Below are 20973 nucleotides of genomic sequence, written 5' to 3'. Positions count from 1 at the left end.
CCTGTACCACAGGCAGGAAATTCTGGTAAGAAAGTACAATGGGACGAGATGGGAGAGTGCTTAGTGTTCCAAAGAGGCAAGAGGGACTCAGCAGTGACCTGGGGGGGTGGGAGGGGTGACAAAGACGGGGAACTCTCTGACCCCCAGGCAAATACCCACCTGGACCCTGAAAAGTCTGCCATGGGAACACTCCAGAAAGGTGACTTCTAGTCCCTTCCTGTGATGTGTCCCCCCACCCCATACCAGTCCATACCCACATGCCACAGCCATCTTCCTGGTCTCCAGGGTTCCACTGTCTCTGGGAATTGGGAGTGACTCTAGAGGTCAGGGGAGGTACTCTCGAGGGACACGGGTAGGACTGAGGCAAGGGAAGCCGCCCCCTCCCCTGCCCAGGGCCCTGTGGTGCTGGACTGGAGCGGGCTGAGGCTGAGCAGATCGAGGGCTAACGGACCACCTCTAGAGAACCATCAGACCTTGTGCTGGGGGATGTCCGTTCATGGGCAGAGGCGAAGGGGTGTCTTTGTGGAAGTGGCAGTTTGGAAGCTTTTGAGTGTGGTTTAGAAAGGAAAGGTGGTCGTGACTGTTTATTTCTTCTTCCCTCTACCCCACACCCTGAGGCTGGGAGGTAAAGATCTGGGTAGAAAAGGGAGGGTCAAAGTATTAGTCACAAAAACATGCAAACAAGATTAGAACGGGCAGAAAGGGGCCAGAGGGAGGGCAGAAGGGGGCCAGGATGAAGGGCAAAAGGGGCGGTGGGATGGAGGGACTTCTGAGGTGAATGCCCACTTCTCTCCCCCAGTGCTGAACGAGATCTTGGGAACTGGGATGCTACTCTTTCCTGAGCCTAATCCTGGAGAGTAAGCACTTAGTCTGAGTGTATCACTGCCCTGGACCCTGAGAGGCCCTCAGGAGGGCTCTGTGTTGGGCAGCCTGTCTCTCTACAAGGAAAGGGTCACTCCTGACCCCTAAGCTCCCCAGAAAGAGTGTTCTCCTGTGACCTTCAACAGGCAAGCTCCGCCTTCTTCACCCACCTACACCCCTCAGTGTGCTCCGAGCCCTGGCCGGCTCCCACCCCCTAGGCTCTCATATCCCTCCCTACTTGGCCAGTCCCCTCCTCCTCCCTTTGCTCTCAGAGATAGGGCCTGACTTGGGGATGGGGTACCCCTTGAGACCAGGCATAAATCTGGCCTTGCACCCTCCCACACAGTGCTCTCTGCTGGAGAAGGTCTGCCCCATTGGATCATCCCAGCCTTAAATTGGTTCCCACTCATAGCAACCCAGAGCAGCTGGTGGGTTTGAACTGCCAACCTTGTGGTTAGCAGTCCAGTGCTTATTCTAAAGTGCCACACCTGGGTCCCTGACCTTAACCACCCACTTATTTGCCCCTCAAATTTACAGCCATTGTTTTAGAGAGATCCCTGGTCTAGGGAGGGAGGGTAGCAGGAGGTGGGGTAACAAACAGGTGCACACAGAGGAAGGGCCGTCAAATTGGGGGAGAGGGGGACAGGTATTGAGTGGAAAGGAAGCCAAGGGTCAGGGATGGAGGGAGGTCTCTAGGGAAGGCAAGGAGGACAATGATCAGATTAGTAACACCCGACTGTTCCCCCAGACAAATCAAAGTCCAGACACAAAAATGGCAGGTTCGTTAGTAAAAGCAGGAAACGGGGGAATGGTTCCCCCATCCCCCTCCACCCCGGGGGTTCGTGATGCCTCTGCCCCCCAACCCCCCTCGCAGCTTCTGGAAAGGGTGGGGCCAGCGGCGGGGGAGGAGGAAGGGGAAGGGGTCAGGCAACACAGAGCAGCCGGACAGCTATACAACACCTGTGTGCAGGTTAGAGGTGCGGGGTGGGGGGGCCAGGCCCAGCAGGGGAGGAAGAGGAAGCAGCCGCAAGGAGAGACATGCAGGGGTGGGGGTGACAGAGAGGAGCAGAGATGGAGGCCAAGAGCTGAGGGGGCCGGAGGGAGGAGCTTTCTTCCAAGGAGGAGAGAGAGGAGTGCCCACTAGGACAGGAAGGATCCTCAGCTCTGACCTTCCTTCCTGGACTGTGTCCGCCCATCACCAAGCCAGCAAACTTGCACACACTCATGCTACCACACATCAGGGGGACACACACAACTGGACTCTCCCAACCCAAACAGTATCCTTTCCATTATTTTCGGTTCTGCTAGCAGGACCTCCGCAGGGCCCCAAGGCCGGGCAGACTCTGCACCTAGCCCACACTGAGCCTCAACACCCACAAGGGAGCCCTTCGTGGGCACTGTGTACACGAGAGAGGGGACGGTGCAGTGGTGCTACTGCAAGCACATTCAGCCCAACAAAAGGGTGCTAGGAACCACAGAGCCTCCTCAGGGGCAGGGAGGGTAGCCAGAAGTGGCTGGAAGAGACAGCTTGCATCTGGGTGGTTTCTGGGGTCCCCCTGCTGGTCCTACCTCTCTTCTGCTCTGCTTCCCTCCCCTTCCTTTCGGGAGTGAAATCAGGTCCTGGAAATAAATATTCCCACATGGGCACCCCATGCCCAAATGCCTGGGGGAAAGGCTGGCAGGGCCTAGAACCTTCTCAGTCCCCTGCGTCACTGACCTCTGAGGGAAAGGAACTTACTCTGGAGAGAAACTGAGGACAGATGTTTTTAACTAGTGACTAACTGGGTGGGCTTTGGAATCTATGAACCCCTTGACATTGAAGACAAAACAGAATCCATAGGCCAGTTTTTCCCTGCGAGCATCCATGGCAGTCATGAAATTCTCACAAGGACCTGTGAGTCTAAGGTGGCCCAGAGAGTGAGTTAAGGAGAGGGAAGGGTCCTGCTCAGTGTTCCCATTTGCCACCTGTTTGGTATGAAGCCAAGAAGGGAATCTACCAAGACCCACAGCCCTACTGGTAAATCTGACACATGGATTTGATCAAGTTTGGGAACAGAGGAAGGAGCCCTGGTGTCACCGTGGTTAAAGCACTTGGCTTGCTAACCCAAAGGTCAATGGCTCAAATCCAGCTGCTGCTCCCATAAACATGCCGGTCTCGGAATCCCCATGGGGCACTTCCTTTGTCCTACGCAGTCCCTCTGAGTCAGAGTGGGTTGGATTGGGTTTAGAGAACAGACAGAGGGAATAGATTTCAGCTCAGATATCCCGAGTCCCCCAAAGTCCTGGCCATTTTTCTGAGTGATCTCATTTTCCCTCTCTGACTTTCATCTGTCAAAGAGGTTTAACTACATCTGTCATTCCCAAGGAGCCCTGGTGGCACAGTGGCTTTATCATTGGGCTGTTCATCAAAAGGTTAGTGGTTCAAACCCACCGGCTGCTCCCCAGAAGAAAGATGTACTGGGGAACACCAGTAGGAATTTTCTACTCTGTTCTGTGGGGTCACTATGAGATGGATCGACTTGACGGCTTTCTGCAGGCTTACCCCGAGGATCAAATGAGATCACCGGAAGCGATGACTCCCAACAAAAGACGGAGAAAGCAAGATCCAGAGAAAGTGGCGGGAAACCATGTGGCCAGTCAGGGACAAGTTTAGCTCATTCACTACAGTGAATACGGACTGGAAGAGCCAACACACCAAAACCAAACCCAATGTTACCGAGTCAACTCTGACTCATAGGACCCTCTATAGGGTTTCCAAGACTATAAATAAATCTTTACATAGCAGCCAACCTCATCTTTCTCCCACAGAGCTGTGGGTGGGTTTGAGGCGCCAGCCTGTGCTTAAACAGTCCAGTGTTTATCCTAAAATGCCATCAGGGCTCCTTAGAAGAGCCAAAGACTCTAAGTGATGTCTAAGAAACTATGGTTATGTTTACAAGAAAACTTTCATCAGCCTGGTCATATCTACCCAAACCTCTCAATGGATTGAACTTTTTGTTTGGGATTCTTTTCAGTTGTTGTTTATTTAACTTTTTATTATGTTAGGTTGGCCTTTTTGGTCTATACTCCCCTAGCAACCCACTGAGAAATAGTCAGTAAGGAAAGAAACCTCTTAAGTTGTTTGTTATTGTTATGTGCTGTCCAGCTGGTTCCACCCCCTAGCGACCCTGTATAGGGTTTCCAAGGAGCAGCTGGTGAGCTTGAACCATTGACCTTGAGGTTCAATGACTTTGCAGCCCAGCACCTCAGTAAAACTAAATACCTCATTGAAGGAAACATGTCTTAAGGATGTCTGGAAATAGGAAGGTAAACCCCATTCTCTGGGTTCAAAGAGCTGACCTCAAGCATTAGGACCAGGTTTGTGGGTTTATGAAGATACTGGGGTCACCAAGAGACAACCAGATATGATTATCAGCCTGTGCTAGCTCATGCAGGAGAGCATGGGCTTTTGAGACTTGGAATTTCTCTGGTATTTTCCTCTCACCAGGGCTGACACCACTCAGAGTCACAGACATCACCAAACTTAACCCAGTCACTGTATCACTGTAATGTTCCTTCTCTCCCCACCACTACCACCACCACCCCCAGCCCAATTCCTGCAGCATTCTGGGGTTTTATGCAGCTATTTTGGGACTAATTCGCAAGAAGGGAAAGTAAGAGGATTTCCATGGGGTCAGAGATGCCATATTCTCCAGGATTTACTAGGGGATGGGAATCACTCCTTTAAAAAAAACAAAACACCTCCCTGTACTGCAAATGTTGAAACCATCAGCATTTTGTAATGCTTAATAAAGTACAATCCCCTTTACAGAGGACAAACACTTTCAGGTCCTTTATCCTGTTTGATCTTCATACTGGTCCCATACAACAAGCAGAAATATTAGCAGCCCATTTGGCAGATGAGGAAAACACTTTCAAGGCCCCAGCTTACTGGTCAATTCTTTGCTGAACTAAGTCTTGATGGAAAGTCTGTAGAGGCCTAATTCTAGGACTCTACTAGGACCATCTGGGTTTTATCTTGCTTCTCCCCTGTCCCCCAAATCCTGTGAAATACATACGGAAAAGAATACTGAATGGCCATCCCCTGACTAGTCCTTGTGACCTGGCCTGACCACAGTGAGGGAGTTAACTCCTCAGAGCACCCACTGGTAGAACAGCCCCCATGGAGGGTGGTGCTGTGAGCACCGTAGGGCTCCACGTGAGGACCGGAGAGAGCTGGAGCGGCTTTGGCTGTGGGCACTAACTAGCTCAAGGACAGGCAGAGAAGATGACCACACTGGTCACTGTTGATGCAGGGAAACCTGGACCTCTTGAAGCTGCAAGAAAGGCAGAGGTGGCCCCAGAGTGGAGCCTCCTGGGATGGTGGAAGACCCCTAGATGAGCAGCTCCACTGGTCAGCCAGTCACACAGACCTAGGAGGCTGGGAGGTCAGGCAGCTGCCCCCAGCAGTTCCAGCCCCACGGGAACAGACCCATCCATCCACAGGGTCCCCAGCCTGGCGCTCAATCACGCTGCATTATTAATAGGCAATGACTAACCAGCTGCTGCAGAGTCAGAACTGAGGGAATCCCAGGGGAGGGCACACAGCTCACCAGGGCTCCACGCTCAGGGCCAGGCCCCAGCTCCTCCAGCCCACCCCTCCAGGGTCCCCAGACTCCCAGGGTCAGTCCCTAGCTCCTCCCTTGCCCTCCCACCAGGGCCCTAATACATAAGGGCCAGCCCCTAGTTTCTTCCCTGCCCCCACTATGTCCCCCAGACCTCACAGCCAGCCCCCAGGCCCTCCTACCCCCACCAGGGTCCCCAGGCCTCAGGGCCAGCCCCGAGCTTTTCTCCTGCCCGCTCACCAGGGTCCTTAGACCTCAGGGACAGTCCCCAGCTCCCCGTGCCCCCCCCCAACACACACAACATGCCCACCTCCATGCAGAGTCCTCACCAAGCTCCCAGACACACGTGGACACCAGTTCACACATGTCAGATCACCAGTTCACACACATGTCGGATCACCAGTTCATACACATGTGGGATCACCAGCAGAGCAGTGTTCCCACTCACACCCCCTGAATGTCATACCAACATTTACACACAGTGGCACCCACACACACGCCAGCTGTACTGACACAGACACCCACATGGGACTGCATCCCATCCAACAGAGGAACCTGGTGACAAGGCTTCCCAACCCCACCCACCAGGCCTCGTCCTCCTCTCAGCCTCTCCTGGGAAGGGCAATAACCCCTCCTCGGAGCCATGCGACAGGCGAGGGGTACAAGGGCAGGGAAGACAGTGTGAGACACAGTGTTAGTCAGAGCAGCAGAGCGCTTTGGGGGGACTGGACGCTATCCCTGGTGGGGAGAAGACCATTCATGCCATGCAAAATGTGGGGGTGACAGAACAGGAGCCCTCAGAATGAGAAAGGGGGGAAGGGGCCTCACCTTTCCCCTGGCAGTCAGCATGGAGCAACCCCCAAAATGAACGTCAACGACTTGCATAAAGTCTGGGTGGAGTTGTACAGCCCCATTCTAAGGTTGCCCCACCGCCCCAGAGCCCCGAGCCAGCTGGCTGCCATTGGAAGTGTCACCCCCAGCCCCCTCCGCAGTCTGAGGTGCCGCCATCCGGGGAGCTGACAGTGATCAGAGGTACAGCATGTCATGGGATGGTGTTTTCCATGGATTTTCAGGAGATCAAGAAAGAAACTAAACCAAAGAGGGAGAAAAAAACAAACAAACAAAAAAAAAACGAGGGAGGTAGGAGTGGAGGGGCAGGGGGGAGAAAAGGAACAACAAAAAAAACAACCAGGAAACAATAGAAATGAGCAGCAGCCTGACTCGGGACTGGTCTGACCAGAGCCGATGAGGTCCGGACTGGCCCAGGTCTCTCTGGCCAGGAACCGGAATTCAGGAGTCAGGGTGAGGGCGGACAGGCCAAATTCTCCGATTGCCATTTGTCTTTTGGATTTGGATTAAAGAGGAAAAAAAAAAAAAGGAAAACTAAAAGTGAAGCAAAATCCAAAGATTGTCTAGGACGCAAAAAAACAATTGGAAAAGCAAAACAACAAAAACTAAAAAGGGAAAGGAAACAAAAGAGGGAGAATCGAACAGTTAAAAAAACCCACGGCAAACCAAACGGTAAGACAATTAGAGTGATATCTACCAGATAATGCAGTTTGTTTACCATAGCGTGTCCAATCCCTGCGTGCTTCACCGGAGATATGGGGAGGGGAGGGGGGGTGTCAAAAAACAAAACAAAAACAAAGACAACAACAAAAGGACAGAACGAAAAGAAAAGAAAAATAAAATGACCAACTGTGAAATTCGAGGAAGGAGGAGAAATAAATAGCCATCGAGATACTGGTTGTTAGAACACATCCCACCTCCCACTTCAGGTGCTGTTGAACTCTTTAGTTAAAAAGAAATTAAATTATAATGGGAGGGGGAAATAAAACACACACACACATAAATTAAACCCTTTCTTCTTCCACTCCCTCCCCTGCCCCTCCTCTGGATTCCTCTCCCCACCCCACCCTACCCCAACCCCTCCAGAGAATTGCCATCTGCAGCGAAGGGAACAGTTAGATCCGTGGTTAGTAAAGAAGGGAACAAAAAAAGAACCGGACCAAGAAAGCAAAGACTTAAAAAATGGCCGACATTCCGCAGATGAGACAGAAAGGTTAGTTCGGTTTTTCACTCATACCTTGCCCACCTGTCCCTGCCCCATCCCTTGGCACCCCCTGGGTTAAAAGCGTGTTAGTAACACACACAGAGTCGGCAACGGGGGTTTTCCAACAGAAGGTGAGAGAGGGAAGGCAGGGGGTTAAGAAGCAGATCCAATTATGCAGTATTAGTAAGTCCTATCAGCTGACAGGTTAGGGAGTTGGGGATAAGGTGCAGGAAGGGAACAAGGGATGTGAGAAAGGAGTGGATTACTGACTCAGGAAAAGGACCGATGGGTTTGTTGGCTAACTGGTCAACCAGTTGACTTTGCAGAGACAGGACTACAGAACGAGTTGGTGTGGGCCACCTGGCTGACCAGTGACTATGCTGAGTTAATGCTTCATGGTTTGGTGATGGGCCAATTGGCTCTCAACTGGGGGAAAGTGGCCTAGAGAATCAAAATCCTGGCAAGGATGAGAGGCAGTTTTATTTGGAGGCAATGGGAAGGGGTTCCCAAAGAGCATGAGGGGATATGGGTGTCTGCTTTTCCTGAGGATGGGGAGAGGCAAATAGATCCAGGGAGTGGTTGGTGGCTATGTGGGGGGGGGGGGGGCAGTTCCTCTCTGTTTATTCTTCTTTCCCTTGAGAAAGAGAGTGAGTCGCCATCAGAACAGAGAAAAGGAAATGCTGCCCTCTGAGTACTGGCAGAGTGTCCACGCTCACATTACAGCTGTCGGCCCAGACCCTCCTCCTACCCAGAGTGGACTGGATCTCCTCCTTCCTGCCCAACTGGACTTTTCTGAGTCCACACTGCCCCAGGAGTCCTTCTGGTTCTTCAAACACTGCCTCCCCATTCCCTTATTGTGGGTACCCAATCCTCCCATCACCACCCCACAAGGCTATACCAGCATCCCAACCCCCTTCCCCACACACCCAGACACCTCTGAGCCTCCACCCCACAGTCACCCCATACACACACCATCAAAAGAGACACAGAGACCCACCCACCTCTAAACTCTCTTACTCCTCCTAAGCTATAAACCAGCCTCCACTACTCCCATCTCTAAAGTCCCCACCTCCTTTAATCTTCCCATTGGCAAAGGCTGCACCCACCACCACCTTCAAAACAGCCCTGCTCTTTGGGAAGGAGATGTCAAAGGGGCAGAGATAGCTTTACTTGGAGCATGGGAGATGCCTGATGCCCATTAAATATGAAATTGTACATCCGAGGTGTGATGGAGACAACGGGAGGTACTCTAGGGTACATCCATTCGTTAGACGTTATTATAACCAGTAGGCACAGGACTAATTCAGTAAGACAATTAATAAGAGCCCTGTATAATTAAAAATAACAGAATTCAATATTTAGCAGCTGGAAGACATACTGAACAACCAATATTCATTATCAGTGGTGCGAAGGCAGTTTACATCGCAGGAAGAGGAGTGTTTAGTTGCAGGTGCAGTGACTGGGGCATGAAGAAGACAAACAGTAAACAGATTAGTACGTCAAGCTAAGAAGACTATCCTGAAAGGAAGGAACAATTTGCTCCAGGGCAGCTAAACCAACTGCGCCCAAGAAGGGAAGAGTTGTCCGGTATCATTGTGTTTGTCAAACAAGGCAAGCAAAAGGCACTGGAGGCACGACATCAGCTGCATAGACACAGCCGTGAGTTCAAAGCCTGGGCCTTCCACTAACTTGCCAAATAAGTCAACCTCCCTCTGATAATGGTAGAGTTGGAGTGGATGAAAAGCAGTCCCTCTATGCCTAGGTATTGGGGATTCAGAGTCCAATCCCTGCGATCATGCCTGAGAGGCCAATTGTGTCCCATGGCCTGTGCCTCCCCAAACGCCAGGCTCTGCTGAGCTGACCGCTTCTTCCCACTCACGGTGATGACCAGTGAGCTCCTGGAGCCTGGGAGCACCAAGGAGACTATGTGAGGAGAAACAAGGGAACCAAAGCCATGGCCAAGGACTGTGGACACAACTAGACTCCATCTCCCCCGGGAACCCTGAGTGTGGCTCCAGAAACTCAAGAAAACCAAGAAGGAGGGTTATACAATAAAGAAGGAGAAAGGCAATTTCTGCGGAAATTGGGTAAGAGAAATTTCCAAACCAACGAAAAGAAGGGTTCAACCTACTCAAAGATGCAAGCAGGACCTTTCAAGATTTGGAAACTTCTCAGCGTGCTAAAACCACAACATGAACTAACTACAGTCCCTCTTTTGCATTTTACATCAATGACACTACCCAGACCCTCCCAGGAAAGCAGAAAAATGGAGTGACTTTAAAGTCACACAGACTTCTAATTTTACCACTGAACAGCTAACTAGTCACCCAGACAACATGCTGGAGACCTGGCAAGTTCAAGCCCTCTTACTCCACTGTAAGTTAGAGATCAGCTTCTCCCACCCCTGTCTCTAGAGTCCCCAGCCCTGTGTGGTCCCTAACATAAGTTCTTTAATCTGCTGAGTCAGTCTCAGGTGAAATGAGACTAACAGATCCTACCTCACCTCACAGAACTGTTAGGAAAATTAGGTGAGATATGAAAAGAGACATAAGACCCAGTCCTTGGGTTTGAACTCCTGGTTAGCAGAGGACGTTAGGCGCAACCTAAGAAATGCTGTAAAACAGAGACAGCCGTGAATGGATTCAGAGGCAGCATCGGGGAGGCGTTCTTCTGGTCTTGGAGAAAAACAGAATTGTTTGGGGTTTTTTTGCCAGGAGGGCAAGACAATTCAATACTTATACAAAATACATGTTGGGTCCTCGGGTCTTAAATCTCACAAATTGGACTACTAGTCCAATCTATCCAACAAAGAATCCAAAAGAACCAGAAAAACTACTAGAAAATTTAAAACACTCAATAGTTGCCAGTATTAAGCCTTGAAGGATAAGAAATCAACAAAATATTAACAACACAGGCAGAAAGTGCTGGGGCTCAAGCAAGTGTTCCCAAAACCTTGAAGAACAGAGAAAAAGAAAGACAACCCAACTACAGGGCTGGATGGAGGAAAGCTGGGTCTGAAGGACTGAACCCCAACAACCACACCACCGATAAAGAGAGCCGCTGTAAGGCAGCCCTTCAGGACCCCACCAGCCAGGGACCCTGCTAAGTGCTTCACCAAATTCCCTCAGTTAATCATCAAAAGGCTCCTTGTGGAGAGAGATAAGTCAGTCACAAAAGGGCAAATCGTGTGTGACTCTACTTCTGTGAACTCTCTAAAAGAGGGATGACGCATGGAGACTGAACTTGGTTAGTGGCTACCAGGGGCAGGCAGGTGGGGGACAGGAAGACTCCGTGCTTAGGGGACACTGTGTTTCTGTTAAAGGCGATGAAAATATTGGGATGATAGATAAAGGTGATAGTTGACTAACATGATGAACATTAGTAAATGTCATTGAATTTTGTATATGTGAAGACTTGAAATGACAAATATCTGAGACATAATAGTTGTTGTTCATGCCTGTGGATCATGGTGACCGCATGAAGGCAGAGTAGAAGTGCTCCACAGGGTTTTCAAGGCTGTGATCTTTCAGAAGCAGATCACCAGGCATTTCTTCCAAGGCACCTCTGGGTGAGTTTGAACCACTCACCTTTGGCCTAGTAACCAAGCACTTAACTGTTTGTGTCACCCAGGGACACCTCACATATCTATTTACCAAAATAAAACATTTTTTTAAAGCTTATTCTCACTTTAGATGAGAAGCTAAGGCTTAGAGAGATTAGAGAATTTATCTCTGTAGAGTCATTCCAACATCTAGGGATTGAGCACACCCCAAACCCACCCCCCCTGCTCTGGAATGTCACCAGGTATAAAAGAGGGTGAGGGGTGGCCTCAAAGAGTCCACGTGGACAAGCACAGGGAGCCCTGTGGACTCTCAGACATGATGAGTGGCCCAAAAGGAAGGTGGGAGGGGTCCTAAATGGTCAATCGGGCAGCTGGGCACCATCCTCCGGGACCAGGGAGCTCCCGGAAATGCCTGCCCTGAGGAGTGAGTGGCAGCATTGGAGCTGGCAGGAGCGAGCCCCTGGGAGATTCTGGAAGCCAGCTGGTCTTCCCAATCCAGTGCTGGCTGAGAGGAAGGGAGTCTGTACCGTCTGCGGGGTGGTGGGAGGCAAGTGGGCCCTGGATTAAAAATAGGGCTCAGGGAATCCTCAGAGGAAATCGTTTTCTGGAGAGGCAGGCAGTCACCGTGACCTCAAGCAAGGAAGGGAAGGTGAGAGCAAGGTGCCACCTCAGGCCCTCTGGTCCTCACTGATCTAGTTCCGAAAGGAGAGAAGAGAACATCCTACCTCCCTCCAGCCTGTGACCCACTACTTCGGCTGCAGAAGCTGGAGACAAGAGGCTGGCTGCCTGGAGGCATCCTCCTGCTTTCTAATCACTGGGGCCCCCCAGCCTGTGAGACTGCAGGCAGCTGTCATTTTCCTGTATCTCCTCTCTTGTCCTTGCTCCTGGCCCAGGAAGCCTGGGAGAGGCAGGGCATTGCCTCAAATCACCCCACCCCCAACCCAACATCACACTTCGGGTCACAAAAGGATCTTTCCTACCCCAAGGTGTCACGAGCGCAAAGGCACTTGAGGGTTGCTCACTCCCTCTCTACAACAGGGTTCTCCATAACACTCCTGGCTGGAAATGTCTTTGTTGTGGAAGACGCCCTGTGCATTGTGGGATGGATGTTTAGCTGCGTCCCCATCTCTACCCACTGGATGCCAACAGCCACTGCCAGTTGTGACAACCAAAACTGTCTCCAGATATTGTCCAATGACTCTGGAGGTCCCAACAGCCCCAGTTGAGAACCGGTATTCTACAGACAACTTGTTGCTACTGTTGGTTTTGTTGGTCTTTGAGTTAACCCCTGACTCATAGCAACTCAACACAACAGAACCGTCCTGTAGCTTCCCCATGATGGGTTGTGGACGGAACCATTGTAATCCGCAGGGTTTTCATTGGAAGTCGGTCACCAGGTCTGTCTTCCCAGTCTTAGTACAGAAGCTCTGCTGAACTCTGGTCAACATTGTAGCCGCACCCAAGCCTCCACTGACAGACAGACAGGTAAAGGCTGCACCGGAGGGGTGTTGGTTGGGAATTGAACCCAGTCTCCTACAGGGGAGGCAAGAATTCCACCACTGCCCCTAGAGACAACAGGACTTATCCTACAGTGGCACTGTAGGATAAGCACTGGACTAGTAAGTGCAAGGTCAACAGTTCAAACCCACCAGCCACTTTCGCTATGAGTTGAAACCAACTCAACAGCACACAGTAGGCCCTTTGTTGGCCTTTTTGGGGGTCTTCTATTGTAAGTGCAGCCAGAGTGCTCCTTAGAGGCCAAGATGGCCAAACTTCATCTCTCATACTTTGGACATATTGTCAGGAGGACACATTGTGTGGAAAAGGATATCATGTGTGGTAAGGAAGACCCCCAATGAGATAGATTGGCCAAGTGACAGCATCAATGAACTCAATGAAGCGTGGCAACAGTAGTGAGGTTGGCCCAGGATTGGGCAGTGTTTCGTTCTGCTGTGCATAAGGTCGCTATGGGTCGGGTCGGTACCAACTTGATGGCACCTAACAACAACAACAATTGTTGTGTGCTGTTGAGTCAAACCTGACTTTAAGGAAGACAGTGGGTCTGAGCCTGGCCCTGCCCCCAGCACACTCTCTCAGGGCATGCCATGACCTGCCAAAGGGAGGACCAAGTAACAGGGCTGTTGTTGGGGGACAGAGAAAGAACAAGAAGGACCTAAAAGCAACTCTCTCCCCATAACACAGGAGTGGTCTCTGGAGGTACCACAAAGGTATATGATGCATTGGAGTGTACTCAGACTCCAATGACATCACCAGCCAAGCCCTCTGAACAGGCAAGGGAAGGATGTGACCCAAAGAGGGGGCACCACATTGAGTAGGGGTGCCTCCCCAGATCATGAGGAGTGTAAGAATAGATGCATCCCAGGAGCCCAAGGAGTTGCCGGCTGGGAAGGGAGCAGGCGCTTTGCCACTGCATTCGTAGCTGGGGGAAGGAACAGAATGAGAAGGAATTCCCATCAGACCCTCACACCACGGTACTGAGGAAGAGCAGGTGAGAAGAGGGGGAGGACGCGGAAGAGGAGGAGAAGGATGGTCAACGGAAGATCTGCCATCAAGGAGTGAGAGCATGGGGCCTAAAGGACAGGGATGCCAATGTCCCTGATGGAAGTGGACGCTGCTAGAGGTAAAGCAGCCCCGCACCCACTTCCAGACTACGGATCCAAGAGAAAGAAGGCCCAGCAAGAGCAGGAATACATGGGAGCCGGGTGTTGAGGGAACAGAAGGAGACCAGAGGCACCACAGGAACACAGCTGCCTCCCTGATTGGAAAGGACTGACTTGGACCTTCCTTGGGACAGGACCCTCTCAGGGCTGTTAGCTGTGGGGCTTCTGGTAGGAGATGGCCTCACTGCAGCATGAGGCCTAGGCCTGGGGAGCAGTGAAGTGGTCACACTAAGCAGACAGAGACCATGTCCAGTAGCAGCTGCCCCTCTGCAGAGGGTGAATCTGGGAGCCAGAGCTGAGGAGGCACTGCAGGGAAGAGTCCTAAGGCAGGGCCGACCATACTGGCTTCCTCCAAGTCAGAAAGGCAGCTGGCTGCAGGGAGAGCCTGGGCTCCTGGCAAGGAGAAGGGGTGAAGGTGGACAGTCCTGCCCAGAGGAAGTTGGGCCACCTACTCTCTTCAGTCCTGCTCCTCCTCCCTGACCTGCTTTTCCTCCAGGGCCCTGACTGGTCCCTGTCTCTCCCCTCCCACTGCCTTTCTCCCTCCATGGCCCCACCCCTCCACTGCCCTGTCCCCCAACTGTCTCTCCGTTTCCACTGTCCCACCTGTCCACTGCCTCTCCCCCTCTGCCTCTCCCCCCCTCCACTGCCCCGCCCCCTCCACTGCTCCGCCCCTTCCACTGCCTCTCCCCCTCTCCCCCAAAACAGCCAGGCCTGAGGGAAGTCCATCTATCCCCACACAGGTCTGGCTCTTGTCTGTGCCTTTCTGCCCAGTATCGAGACACCCACACCTACTCCATGAGGCCAGAGTCCCCTCACACACACTACACAGCAGCACCCCAAGGCCCACCCACTCAGGCTCCATCTCACGAATCACCCTCCTCCCAGATCACCTGATTGCCTCAGCCCACCTACTCCCACTGGCCTGAGCTCTTCCCCTCCCGTCTCCCCTCCTCTCCGCTCCTGTCCACGGACCACGCCCAAGCTGGCTCCCTAGTCTGAGGCCACCCAATCACTGCTCCACTCCTGGACTCTCACAGCCCCACACCTTCTCCAAATTCATGGCTCACTGTTTGCCTGATGAGCTCTCCTATGCTGCCCCAGATGCAGCCAGCCCCCGCCTTGGTCTTGCTCCCCCTACCTGGCGCAGGTTTCGGGTGACCCGGACGTCGTGCCAGGCATTGTCGTTGAACTTGCCGTTGACGGGTTCCACAAGGGCCTCGAAGGCACCCGAGCCTAGGTTGATGACCAGCCAGACGGCCCCAGACTTGAGGGATAAGTTGACGTAGTCGGCAGACTTGCCGGTGTGCAGCATCAGCCCATTGCGCTGCAGGGTGCGGAAGGCCAGCGTGATCTCATCCGTGCTGCTCTGGATGGGGTTGTGCGACAGGTCGTAGCAGAAGAACTCATTGCCTTTGAAGGTTGCCACAAACTCCTCCTTCCCTGGAAACGGGAGAAGGCTGAGTGGGGCGCAGTATACAGACCCCCTCTGCCCTTCAGCAGCCGGCACCAGAGTCCTGTGGGCTGGGCTTGGAGTACCAGCCCCCTCAGCCTGCCAGCCCTCCTCTCAGGACCCCACCACCTTTCCTGCGAAAAGTGGACTCCCCATGCCTGTTAAGTGGTTCTCATGCTGACAGCTGATAATTACGCTGCCACAGAGCTGGGTGGAGCACCACTGTCCCCTCCTCCACAGCCTCCCAGCGGCCTCTCCCCTTAACCAAGGATGTAGGAAGAAAACAGGAACCTCTCCTGATCCCCTGGAGGTCCCCCACCTGTGGCTGCCTCATCCCCAGTGATGGCCCCTCCCAGCACCAGGGACAGCATGAGGCCTCGCCATGTGCAGTGGGGCACCAGGCTTGTTGAGCAGATGAGAACAGGAGGTGGGATGGGCAGGTGTAAGGTGCATGGGAAAGCAGAAATATGTACCAGGTGGGACCGGGCAGAGCCGCCACGTCCCCCCACAACCTCCTACTCCAACATGGGAAGACCAGTGCACACGGCCCTACACAGTGCTTCTGTGGCCCATGTACCCAGGTGTGGGAGCGTGTGTGCCCAGCTCTCGACTCAGTATGTGAGTGTGAATATGCGTGTGTAAGTGTGTGTGAGCAATGTGAGACTATAAGTGTATGATTGTGTGTGTGGAGCATGTGAGTGTATGGTGTGTGTGAATGTGTATTAACGTATGTGGATGTGTGGAGAATGAGTGTGTACATGTGTGTTACGTGAATATGAGTGTGTTTGAGTGCATGAGTGTTGTGTGAGTTCATGTGAATATGCATACATGAGTGTATGTAAATGCTGAATGTGAATGTGTCAATGTGGACATGGATGTGTGAGTATGTATAGAGGGCACGTGGACACTTGGGGGTCCCCAGCATTCTGAGTAGACAAGTGAGAGGAGAATGCATCAGTGGGGCTGGGAAGTTGGGTTCCCAGCACCACTCCATCACCAGGAGGGGGGCCTGTGGCAGGGACACACAGCTCGCCCTGCCTCCCTCACAGGTGGCTCAGGGCAGACATGGTCCGTGCTCCACCAGGGCAGCCTCCTGCTGATACAGCAAGCAACGCCAGGCTGCACACATCACAGAGCTGGTCCAGCTGCAGGGGTGACATTTGGAATCAGGGAGGGGGACTCTGGGTGCACGTCCTGCAGACCTCTGCACACAGCCCTGCTTCTCTTCCTCTGGGCAGGCTGCCCACAAACTGTCCCACTGCCTCCCAATGCCAAGGCACCAGCTGCTGCCCCAGAGCCTGGCACAACACATGCTGCAGCTGGTGAGGCCTGGTTTCCTGAGGCCACAGGGCAACCAGAAGGAGGAACCATGGAACAGCCTGAACCCCTCCCTCCGTCACTCTGTCCCCCAGTGCAGAGGGACCAGAATACAGCAGAGGAATGGAGCAGGGGCAGATGGGGAGAAAGGCAAGGTGGAGGGGGGCCTGTAGGGGAGAGGCAGAGAGCAAAGCAATGTGGACAGAGAAGAGGAACAAACCCTGGGGGTACCAGTGTGGGCGATAGTAAGAGGGTCAGCCAGAAAAGGGAGACAGGGACCTCAAGGGAATGAAATCCAAGGCCGTGGGGGGGGGGAGGGCTTACTGTTTCCATAGCAACCAGGCCTGCTGCCCAAGCCCAGGCAAAGCCAGGGGCTCAAGGACCAGAACCAGGAATGTCTTTGACCTTGGATTTGCCCGTAAAGTCCCTCCCAGAAGCCAAGCCTCCCCTCCCACTCCTTCACCTTCACTGCAGTCAGAGAAAACAGCATTAAAGGGAAGAAAGGAGAGAATAAGGTAACCACGTGAAAAGGTGATTGGGACGGAACAAAAGAGGCGAGAGAAAGGAGAGAGGCGGGGCTGAGGCTGGTCCTCAAAAATCAGGCAGGTCCTCAAATCCATCTCACGTCTCTCAGGAGAGGAGTCAGGCCAGCCCCTCTGAAGCTCAAGTCCACTTGACCACCACCACCACCACCTCACCCCACCACCCCCGTTTCCTTTGCCCCAGAGGCAGAAGTGGGCCCAGAGACAGAGCCGGGCAGAGCATTGGAGGGGACCGGAAAATTCAGGCAGGACAGAGAAAACATGACTACGTGGGAAACCCCAGGAATGTGAGGATGACACAGACCTATGTTGGGGATGACAGGAGAAGAATTCTCAGGGGCCCAGGGGCCTCATGGAGGGCAGTTCTATCGGAAGAGCAGGGACCAGCTCAGGATGAACAAGGCCTGAGCACCAGAGGGCGCTCTCCACTGACTCTCGTGGCAGACTAGCCCAGAAACTCCAACTCCCAGATTTGAACAATTAACCCTAAACCCCACTCACAGCAATCCTATAGGACAGGGTAGAACGACCTCATGGGGCTTCAGGAGAACAGACTACCATTACCTTCTCCCGTAGAGCAGCTGGTGGGTTTGAACTACACAGTACTTAGCCACTGTACCACCAGGTCTCCTAGCTAGAACAACTAGAAATCCTAATAGCTCTGAGGGGTAAGAGCTGACATTTGTTTTCCTCCCACCATGGGGGCATCTGGTGCCTCGGGTCAAGCTAGAAAAGGGGTTGGATCCCTGGGTTTCTAAGTGCCCTGACGGACAGAGTTGGCCCAGCTCAAAGTCCTCTTCTGGAAAGTGTCCCCAGCCCCCCAAAGCCCCTCCCTCTTCTCAACCACTGGAGCTGTCTGTTCTGTCATTTGGCATCTACTGCTTAGTAGCATCTTGTACTGCTCCCTGGAGAGGAAGTGTGATGTGAGAAGGGAGACCTGGGCGTTAGTGCCAGCTCAACCAGTCACTAGGGAACACCGGCCTGGCCTTCTCCTCTAGAAAACGGAGCTTACATGGCCTACCTCAGAGCCTGTCATGTGCACCTAGAAAGAACAGACTGGGGGAGGGGGGGGCAGCTTCATAAATAACTGGCTCTCACTCGACTCACTACCTGACTCTCTGTGTTGTGGCCTGTTTCTCCTTCTAGATGAACAAATAAATCAACATGGGAACAAAGTCAGCATCGCTCATGTACCACTCTGCAGGCTTGCACCACACCTTGTGGCAGGGATTTATTAGGACATCAGGGAGTCCCTTAAACAGAGTCCCTTCACCCACGGGGCAGAAATGTCCTGAGCAAAGCCAGGCTCCATGAACAGCACTGGGGATGCACACAAAAGTGTCCAGTCTTTGGCTTCAGGGGCTCTGCCTAGTGGGGGAGGCAAGCTAGTCACGAACAACAGCAAGCAGGCATGATAAGGGAAGGATGGCAGTGTAGACGGTGCAGACAGAAGACCTGGGAGTGTCTCGGAGTGGACGGCCTGGCTGCTTTTTTTTGAGAGTCAGCTGAAAGAGACACCAGGTCATTGGAGGAGGGGACGGGGACTGGCGGCCATCCAGACAGACAGAACAGCCTGTACGGAAGGGATGGGCCTCCACAGCCTCAGTGCTTGGCACCAACGGAAGCACCTTGTGTGGTTGCTAAACTGGCTGTAAACTTCTGAGGAAAAGAGGGGTCTCTTAAGAGAGGCAGCCAAGAGATGGAGGAAGAAACCTGAAACCTAAGGCTGTGTTGGCGGTAGGACCAGCCTCCATCCCTCACTATACAGTGAAGGTCATGGTCCCAGCTCCACAGAGATTCTGGAAGGTAACTTAGGTGCTACATGGGTTACATATGCATGAGAAATACCCACAGCTCCAACTGGAACATCCCTGGGCTGGGTACCTAGCAGGCTTCAAGAAGAGGATGCGTAAATGGAGGCAGGGGGTGGGGATGGGGGGTATCACCCTGATGCCCAGTCACTCCACTGAGAGACAGATACCTTCTAGGATGAATCTGGGTTCTAGAAAGAGCCCATCAGTAAAACAGAGCTCTGAACAGAAAAGGAGGTTCAGGGCCTTTCACACCAGGGCTGGAATTGGGACCCTTTGAAAGACACTGGGGGTGCAGGGGATGCGCCCTGTTGACTCAGTTTCCCCCAGGAAGTGCAGTTAAGCCTGCAAGGGACTGAGGGGTGGACCCTCTGGGTACCATGGGCTCACTGACCTTTTGTCGGCTGGTGCACCTCGCCGGCTCCTCCTCTCCCGGCCCCCCCCTCGGAGAACAGTAAGGACCCTACTGGAGAAGCAGAATTGGGGAGTCAGGCACAGGGGCCACCCAGCCAGTCCCACCCCAGCCATGAGGTCACAGAGGGCCCTCTCCAGGGTGAAGGTTCTGCCCGAAGGTCCAGGAGAGGAGGGGATTTATGCGGAATTCACTTGCCTTTGGGATGGAACCTCTGGGGAAGGATCCAGGTGATACGTCAGGGAACCCCTGAACTACAGACCCCACCAAACTCAACCACCAACTTCCAACCTTTACCCAGGAGGGGTCACTGGGGCAGAAGAGCCCCGTCTACCGTCCAATATGCACAAGCCAGCCCCAGGCCACAGGCCCCTAAGGTCCGCTTACAAGGTCATGTTCTTTTCCTCTGCTGGCCACCTCTTCCTGCTTTACATCTTTGCTCAAACCTGGGGTCAGAGTTCATGCTCTTCAACTCCTACATAAGGAATCCCTTCTCCAAACACCTCATCCTCCAGCCTCTCCTCCTCCCTGTCCCTTTGCCTTATACTCTCAGCAGGTACTTGATCCGCTACCACACTGTGTGAGCTAATGTGTCTGCTGGCCCTCCTGACCCAGGAAGACATGAGACCAAGTGTGTCCTTCACCCCTCCATGAGCCTAGAGAAGGGCTGGCATACCAAGAGGGCTCTTGATTAGCAGGTGGCATTCCCACATCACCCTACCCAGATCATCAGCACCCTGGCCTCCTCTCCAAAACCCACCCACCCAAACCCCCATGGGCACAAAGAACATGCGTGGGTTCCAGGCAGGTTCAAACTCTCCACCTGTGCCTGCCACTGAACTTCTGTCCTCCAGCTGGGCTCCCAGGTACCATATCTACTATTACTAGACCCCACGGGATGGCGCCAGGAAGGGAGTCAGGAAGGAAGCAGAAAGTACCCCCCTGGGCTCTTATTCTAACTCCAATCCTGCCTCCCAGAACTAAAGGAAGAATAACACGGAAGCTACGGAATTTTCCATGGGAGGGGCTTTCTACAATTTTTTGGGTCATCCTCTATGACACAGGTGAGCCCTCTGCTAGAATCTAGTGTCCCCAGAGCCGGGTACCAAGAGGCAAGAAAGATGTGAATGAGCCAATCAGCATCTCTATGCCCACCTCCTCCACTTGGGACTTCCTCTTTCCCTGGGTTTCTTGTCATAATTGACCATCCCTGTAAGAATCCCAGATCCCTACCTCCCCAGATAAAAGCTACCCCAAACCTCACATCTATGTGAATGTCTCCCCACAGCCCACCCCCACAAGCAGTGTAGTCTTTGTCCTGTAGGACAAGGGCCCCAGCCTGTCCGTCTGTAAGATGCTTGCCAACAGACCAAACACCTGACTGAGCTCAGAGAGAATCCATCAGGAGGTGCAGAGCAGGAGGTCACACACAGGACTCCTGGGATCTGTCTCCAGCTTTGCTTAAGTATCACCAGGACTTGGAAGAACAGTAAGGACTGGGTGGAAGGGAGGTCAGCATTAGATGCTGAGGCCTCAGCCATAAGCAATTGCTGGGAAGTCGCCCCATCTCTCTGCTCCCCAATGTCACCTGTCCAATGGGCTTATGAGAGTTACAGGGGCTAATGAAGGGGTGTGGGGGGGCAGCTGAGAGAGGGGAGCATCCTACAATTTGGTTCCCCC

General features: G+C 52.9%; 1 protein-coding gene across 3 annotated transcripts in view; it reads right to left on the bottom strand.

Annotated features, from left to right (window-relative positions):
- Positions 1-20973, bottom strand: part of NRXN2 (neurexin 2) — a 107324-nt gene that overhangs the window by 62382 nt on the left and 23969 nt on the right. The window contains exons 4-6 of one of the 3 annotated variants that reach the window (XM_006860969.1): positions 19276-19347; positions 14900-15201; positions 7012-7056 (exon numbers count right to left, since the gene is read on the bottom strand). In XM_006860969.1, coding sequence (XP_006861031.1) covers positions 7012-7056; positions 14900-15201; positions 19276-19347 — 419 coding nt within the window. Of the gene's footprint in view, positions 1-7011; positions 7057-14899; positions 15202-19275; positions 19348-20973 lie in introns of those variants that run through there. The other 2 variants (XM_006860970.1, XM_006860971.1) reach the window with 2 other exon arrangements.

Source organism: Chrysochloris asiatica, unplaced genomic scaffold, assembly GCF_000296735.1.
Source record: "Chrysochloris asiatica unplaced genomic scaffold, ChrAsi1.0 scaffold00040, whole genome shotgun sequence".
NCBI lineage: Eukaryota > Metazoa > Chordata > Mammalia > Afrosoricida > Chrysochloridae > Chrysochloris > Chrysochloris asiatica.
Note: the sequence above shows the minus strand (reverse complement) of the source record. Positions and strands in the feature narration are given on the sequence as shown.